The 7939-nt window shown below is 38.8% G+C and overlaps 1 protein-coding gene across 1 annotated transcript in view; it reads right to left on the bottom strand.

The window, feature by feature from the left end:
- Window positions 1-258: 258 nt before the first annotated feature.
- RFC1 (replication factor C1) overlaps window positions 259-7939 on the bottom strand; it is a 33777-nt gene continuing 26096 nt past the window's right edge. Inside the window, exons 16-23 of the mRNA XM_086420418.1 lie at window positions 3575-3756; window positions 3434-3473; window positions 2140-2264; window positions 1935-2007; window positions 1736-1828; window positions 1404-1650; window positions 845-904; window positions 259-723 (exon numbers count right to left, since the gene is read on the bottom strand). Of these exons, the coding sequence (XP_086276544.1) occupies window positions 581-723; window positions 845-904; window positions 1404-1650; window positions 1736-1828; window positions 1935-2007; window positions 2140-2264; window positions 3434-3473; window positions 3575-3756 (963 nt within the window). The 3' untranslated portion in view covers window positions 259-580. The remainder of the gene's footprint in view (window positions 724-844; window positions 905-1403; window positions 1651-1735; window positions 1829-1934; window positions 2008-2139; window positions 2265-3433; window positions 3474-3574; window positions 3757-7939) is intronic.

Here is a 7939-nt window from a genome sequence, read left to right as displayed (position 1 = left end):
CCCCAGTCAAATTACCATATTTGACATGCCTATGATATAAATAAAAAACTGCTCAACAATTGAAAAAAAAACAAAAACAAAAATTGGGTAATGTTGGGATGAACGATAAAAGTTCGGGTAGAGACCAATCTAAGTATTGGCTAAGTAAACCAGCCTATAGTCGAGTTATTATCAACCTGCAATGCTGAAGGGAGAGCCTCAATTGGTAGAAAAACCTAACCTGCATATAGAATAAGTAGAGAAGGAATAACAATCTAATCAAAATTGGTCACAGGAATTTTTCTTTTAATAACTAAAAAATGGCTGCACATAGTGCCCCCTTGCATCTGCACCACATCTCTCACCATTTCATAATACTCAAATGATCTCAAAAGATTAACTTCCAAACTAATGTAAGAGGCAGATTTTATGCAACTGCGGGTTGATCTTTGTTAACATGAACTAAACGATCAAAAAGAGAGCCGAAAAAAAAGGGTGGAAGGTGTGAGGGAGTACAACTTACGAAGGCTGGCTATAAACAATCCAAAATCTTAGGACACGAAGTACACCTTCTCACCATTGCAAAAGCACTCCACTCCTTTCATCTCTTCCGCTTGGGAGCAGTCCCCGAACCTCGTCCCGCTTTCTTTACAGTAGATTCAGAAGCTACCTTTGATTTGCCAGCAGGTGTCTTCTTTGCACTCGAACTTCCTGTGTTCTTCAAGTCCAGCTGTACTTGAATCCCTACCAGATTTGATAACAGAGAGATATTAACCAGAATAACCAAATTACAAATAAATTTCAACATATCCCAACTAAATGAAATCCATAGGAAAGAATGTTCCCCAAGCTTAATTACACCCACCTTTCAAACTGCTACTCTGGAGATCCATCTGTAGCTTTTTCTCCATATTATTGTCTCCATCTGACATGAGGAATCCCCAGTAATAGTTAGTAATGTCTCTTATAATATTGAAAAAGAGAGATTCTATCACCACAATAACTTTTGCTAACGCCACCCCAATTCATATGTAAATCACCAAAGAATTAGGACACATCTTCGGGTGGCTTTATTAAAAGTTGGTTTGGCAATAGAAGCTCTCTTGAAATGCACTTAAAGATTTGTCGATTGAAAGAATCTGCAGCTGCCATACAGCCATAAATGCAGGAAGATGGAGATCGTACACAAAATAAGAAAATAAAAAAAATGTTGGGATCGGAAGATTATAACCCCAACCTGAACAATCAAGAAATATAGGCCCACAGTCTATCAGCTATACACTAAAATGTTTGCTCATGGAATACAAAAGTAGGTAAACAATCAGAGAGATTAATCTCCTCTTTCCCATTTGATTCCAACTTGTGACTGCAGAAATGGTCTCAAATCTCTATTAACCATTATTCATTTAAGAGAAAACACTCACCAACGTCTTCTGTGTCCGAGTTCTCTTCTTCACTTTCTGTGAATGCATCACCATTCTCCTCCCCAGCCAGATTATCGTCAACTGGCTCCAAAATTGCTGCTATCCGTTTCTTTGGAACTTTTTTAATTCCAGGAAGTGTGATCAAATCTGCCGCCCGAACAACACGTGAACCGCTTCCTTGCTTGTATGCCTTTGTTAGTGCACCTTTCACCGCTGGTTGTATGCCATCTAGTGGATTTCGGTGCCCCTGATGTATACGGAACAAATAAAATTTTTAGGGAATTGAAGTAAGAGCAGCTGAGATACCTAACTGTGAAAATGAGTAGAGATACCTGAAACTTTGATAGCTCCACGATAGTGTCAAAGTCCTCCTGACTTAATGAGTAAGTGTCCATGAACTCCACAACCTTCTGAACTGACTCATCCTGATTTTTTTTGCAGGAAAATACAAATAAATTATGATTTTGTTTTCTCTTTAGATAATGCAACTTATTATAAATTTGAACAAGATCAGAGTCTTCTACTTCAAACCTTAGGTAATGTCCGAAGTGGATCAGTTAATCGTTTCAGAATAAGCGACAAATAATCAACTCGCAAGGACTCCCTGAACATTCAATTGAGAAGAAAGATTAAGCATCTTGCAAGGAAGAATAATACCAAGATAGAAATCTGAATGTCTAACAATTATTTCCAATTTTATTGAACATTGGAGGTTCTATGTAGAAAACCGGCAAACCTATCTGAATTAGATTCACGAGAAGCTAGCAGATGAACATGCACATCCTCCAAAAGCCTGAAATTTTTTCCCATCGTTGAGTTCTTTCCCAGCCACCCACCAAATCTATTATAATTGTGCTCTCCCTGCAAAGATAGCGACTCTAGCAAGAAGGATCAGTATAGATCTAGAAAAGCATAAATGCTCCAGCAAAGTGAGTGTGTGTGTGTGTGTGTGTGGTCATGATGACCAACAAAGAAGTACAAGAAACTAAACACAGAAACACCCGAAGGAAATTAAACATCAATCTACAAACCCAGTCCCATCTCTCCCCATGAAGTCCTCAAAGAAAACACCTTTGAACTCCTCAAAGGCTTTACACCAATAAAACAACAAACCTTTAATAGACACTACGATATTTTATTAAGCACGGCCTCTTTTCCTTCAAACACCCATTGATTCCTTTCTTTCCAGAGACCTCAACACACGGAAAATGGAATAAGAGACCACAAAATCTGCTTTGACATTGTAAATGTGGAGCCCAATCCCATCCAAGACTCAAAGAGGCCTCTAACCGACGATGGAAAGCAAGGCAAAACACCAAAGAGGTCCAAAATATACATCCATATCTCCCAAGCCATCGTGCAATGCAAAAATAGATGACTCACAGACTCTCCATCTCTTTTACACATTGCAAAAATTCAGGGTACAAAACCCTCTATGAATAAGTCCATCCAAAGTAAGCATGCTATCCAAAGAAGCAGTCCCATATAAAGAACGAGATTTTTAGCCACCAAATGGCCATCGCTGGGGACGTCGAACCATCCTCAGACTGCAATGACCTATAAAACGATCTCACCAAGAACATGTGTGTGTATATGAATTCCAAGGAATACCGCTGCTAATTGATATATATCTTTTACAGCATTTGTAGATCACATCTAATACTATCCATTTCTGTTGGTAAATAAAATGGGTGGACTCCCAAACCTTAAATCTGTGTTCATTCACACAAACATGTAACAGGCTAGACCACCATCCGTCCACGACCAAGCCCTAACAAAATTTCTACTAGCTAACACCCGTAGATTCCTTTCTTTCCAGAGACCCCATCACATGCCAAATGGAATAAGAGACCATAAAATCTGAAGGTATTCTCTGTCGCTGGTTGGTGAACCAAGATCAAATTATATATACGTAATTAAAACAAGTCCTAAGGAGGCGTCAACTTTCAGATGACACAAGATGAAGAAAAGCAACAAAGAAATTTTAGTAAACATGGTTTTAGAACATGTAATAAATTGACATCTCATACCTGTTGAAGGATCTCCCTCTGTCCATGCAATAGAGCAGCACTGATGAAGATAGAAAAATGTCAAATCATTATCATTTACAGAGTGAACTAAAAACATGAATGAAAAACAACATTCTTGACTGCTGAATTCAGGCAACATACGGAATTATGCAAGAAGTGAGGGAACCAGTTTGAGAGAGTTGCCACTGTCGATATCTCCGAATCTGTACATTGATGATATCTCCATTTCCTATAGATTCCGCAGCACGAGCAATCATGTTCATTCTTTTAATTCCATTGTCATCCTTACCAACAGAACTTGGTCGATAGTTGAGGTAATTTTCCTGGAATATCATAACATAAAGAAATCTTTTGAATTAGAACAAACAGAAGAATATGAGTGAAAACTCCAAATGAGTGAAAACTCCAAATCTGAAAACAAAAATGCGAAGAGGGTTAATGAAGACCTAGAGTGGTGGCTGTCGCATCATGTAATGAACAGAAAATACAGGTCATATCGGTGAGAAAAAGTTTTCTTTCACAAGAATAGAAGGTTAATATTGATTGATAAACAAGAAAGATTACAAAGGCAGGGAAGAGGTTAATATTGGAACCATTCTAAGTAATATTCGATCGATCGAGTATTAATTTCGATCAATCGATATCATCCAATCGATCAGATTATTGATCAGCCAGTACTTTCTTATTCGGATTTTATTTTTTTTAGTTATCTTCGATCTATGGACCCATATAGGTTGTAATTAGGGTTTCCAACCCATTCAAAATAAATATAATGTGATAGGAGGTTGAACCAAGTTAGTTAATCTCCTTTCCCACCATCTTCTTCCTCTCAATCTTCTTGTACTCTTCTCTGAGACATCTTCTACTGGTTACAACCTGAGAATTCAACGTGACATCAGAGCTAGGTCATATGTCTATCATGGGATTCTAGGGTGAGTCGTCAAACCATAAATACACCACATAGATCAGAAAAGATCTAGTGGATATCACAGATTAGTCCTGCAGAAGTCGTCAAACCCTATATCTACCCAAGATTTCGTTCTTTCTTCTATATTTTCCTATCTCAAATTCAAATTCAGTTGTTTGAGAGATGTCTTCGTCATAGGTATTATCTAGTGTTGCCCCTCCTTCAAATCCACTATCAAAGACTACTTTATCGTCGCCTACACTCATGCAAACCATAACCCTCAACTATGCATCACTACAGTAAAACTCAATGGGACAAACTACCTGGAGTGGAAGACTTCCGCAGATGTATGTTATAGGACGGACTTATGATGACTACAACACTGGACACTTCCCAAACCACCTATGAAGTGAAATAGGAAAAACCTCAGGGTGAGGTCATGGCTGATGCTCTATGCAACCACAGATTAGCAAGATTTTCAAGTTCCTTAAAAGTGCCAAGGAGGTATGGGATGTTGTATCTCACTTATTCAAACGTGAGGAACTTTGCTAAACTCTGAGTAGAGCAAGAGTTATCAGGAATTCGACAAGGGGAACTTTTGTAAGTTGATTACTTAGATGCTCTACAGGAAGGAGATAGATCACCATGAGGATTACACTCCTATTTGTGTTGTCGATGTAACTTCTCACCAGGCTAAAATCAAGCGGTCTAGGATTTTTCGATTCCTTGTTGGGTTCAATCCAAGCTTCAAGAATGCTAAAGTGCGTATCTTAGGGTGACAACTGATACCTAGCACAATTATACAGTTATATGCTTACATCCAAGGGGAGGTCAATAGACATACAGTGATGCATGTCAATGAAGATACCCATGATTGATCTACTCTGGCTTTAGTTAGTCAGAAGGCCTACACCATAGGCTTGAGAAGTCTGATGAGTATAAACGGAGGCTGAAGACTAAAGTTTGATCATTGTGGTTGTCAGGGTCACAATTGGGAGACTTATTGGGATCTACATCCCCACCTTTGTTACAGCAGTACTGCTCATACAAGGTAACAGTCCCAAACGGGTTAATACACCTCGTTAGAGGCCACCTGCTGCTAATTATGTGACTCAAGGTAATGCACCTTCATATACTACACCCTCTGAGGATAAAGAGACTTTCTGATTCTGACTTGGAGCAACTTCACCACATAATGACCAATTCAGTGGTCAACTTCTACTTCCACTTTTGCTCACACATGTATTAGGTCTGCATTCTCTGTCACCTCTACTACATTGGGTCTCTCTTGGATCATTTATTCAAGAGTGTCTGATTACATGACTGGCATGTCCTTAGCCTTCTTAAGTTATGGTATATGTTGCGGTAGTGACAAGGTCAAGATAATTGATGGGATTTTTTTCTGTCTCTAGGAAAGGCGATGTCCATGTGTCCCCATCGCTAACCTTGGTTTTTTATCTCTTCATGTCCCAAAACTTACTATTATCACTTATATGTTAGTAGTCTTATTAAAAGTTAAATTGTAGTCACCTTAACCCATCATGCTGTATTTTCAGGATCTGGAAACGAGACGAACAATTGAAAGCGGCCGTGAGGGTAGTGGCTCGTAGCCTTGTACCTCATGGATAGCTTTTCACCTTCATCTACTCATCAGTCTTACATTAGTAGTAGTGAAGTCAATAAAGACCGATTATTGATTTGGCATAACCAGTTAGGTCATGTGGGAGTGTTTGTTTTGAAGTGATTGTTTCTTGTTTCTTCTTCTATTTTGGTTGATGTCATTGTGAAAGTTACGAATTTACTAAACATTGGGGTACTGTTTTGGGGACCATTCCCAATTACTTATCTGTTTGGCTTTCGCTATTTGTGACTTTTGTTGATGATTATAGTGGATAGACTTGAGTACATTTTATGCAGAGCGAAAAAGGACTATTTTCTATCTTTAAGACCTTTCATAAAATGATGTGTAAATGGATACAAAAGTCAAAATTCTCTACTCAGATAATGGAGAGTATCCAGATGGTGTTCTGCAGTTATATTTTCTTGAGCATGGGATTGCTCATCAAACTTCCTGTACAACTACTCAACAAAATGGCTGAGAGAAAAATCGTCAACTTTTTGAGGTTGAGTGAGTACTCCCTTTGGAATGCAAGTTCCTAAAATATTTTGGCCTGAGTTTGTCTTACTTACATCCTATCTTATTAATCGTATGCCCTCTTGTATCCTTAGATTTCAAACACCCATGTTCCTTCTAAATCATGATCATCCAACTTTCGTAGTTCCACCCAGGGGCGGAGCTAGTAAGGAGCTGGTGGGGGCAATTGCCCCCACAGAACTTTGAGACACCCCTATATTTTCAACTAATTGCATGCCCCATTTGTCCCCACTCCCTCACCTCTCTCCCCATTTGCCCCCACACCCTCACCTCCCTCCAATCATATTTTCCAGCACAAATAATTTTCCCACCATTCAAGTTCTTCAACTATACAACTAACCATAGTTTGCCCCCACTACAAGAAAATCCTGGCTCCGCCCCTGGTTCCACCTAAAGTCTTTGGGTGTGTTTGTTATATGCATATTCATCATCCTCATCGGGACAAGTTAGATCCTAAGGATTTGGAATGTGTTGTTTTCATCCTCCCAAAAACCAAGGTTTTTCTTCCCCAAAACCTATTGTCTTCAACCTCCCTCTCTCTATCTTTCTTCTCCAACAAATTGTCTCTCGTGGATTGCTCTTTGTTCATCCCTGTTGTCCTCTCTACCGAAAAACTTCCAGGTACTCTCTCTCTAGAAATGATCAAAAATAGGTTTTGATCTTTGAATATTTCAATATTGTTCATAAATTGGGTACTTTGCAGAAATTACACATCAAATGTTGTCTGTGATGGTTGTGAGAGTGTATCATCGGAAGAATATCAAGTTCAAGAGATTGAAAACTTCATATCAGATCTAGATATCAGATCTAGGGTTACAAAAGATAATTAGGGTTTTTCTTCAGTTGCAGAGAGGTGAAGAAGGTTGAAAATGTGAATTTTGGAGAAGAAAATTTAGGGTTTCAATGGATTTTGAGGGGAAAAATCGAGTTCTCCTGATGCTTGGATTGGTTTTGGATTAAGTGAACTTTTAATCGGATTGAATTGTTCAAAAATTCATCGATCTGGATCATAGGAAAAAAATTACGGATTGGTAGCAGGTTGGTATTGATCAGAACCAAACCGATCCATTGCCAACCCTGATAGGATGAGAATAAGCTAACTTCAGGTTCACTAGGGTTGGTCTAGGTTAATTAGGTAGCAAGAGAGAACTTAGCAAGGTGTATGGAGTTAAAAATGGGTTCCAGGTGTGTTGTTTAGTTGGCTAAGGATTGCAGCAAATAAATGTACAGCAAGGTTTTGGTCTTTTGGTGGACTTGATTAGGGTTTAGAAGGTTGGAGGAAGGTAGAATTGGGTTATAGAAAACATGGAAAAACAGTGTCGAACTTATAAAAAGGGGCAGCAGCAGTATGAAGCAGCTATGGTGATTCAGTGAGGGCTGGATAACAGCAGTGTGAGTTTTAGAAGGGGATCGGTTGCTGATTTTAGGACTGCAAGAAAAGGGA

The sequence above is a fragment of the Akebia trifoliata genome, chromosome 13 (genome assembly GCF_017979445.1).
Source record: "Akebia trifoliata isolate Shusen 1 chromosome 13, ASM1797944v1, whole genome shotgun sequence".
NCBI lineage: Eukaryota > Viridiplantae > Streptophyta > Magnoliopsida > Ranunculales > Lardizabalaceae > Akebia > Akebia trifoliata.
Note: the sequence above shows the minus strand (reverse complement) of the source record. Positions and strands in the feature narration are given on the sequence as shown.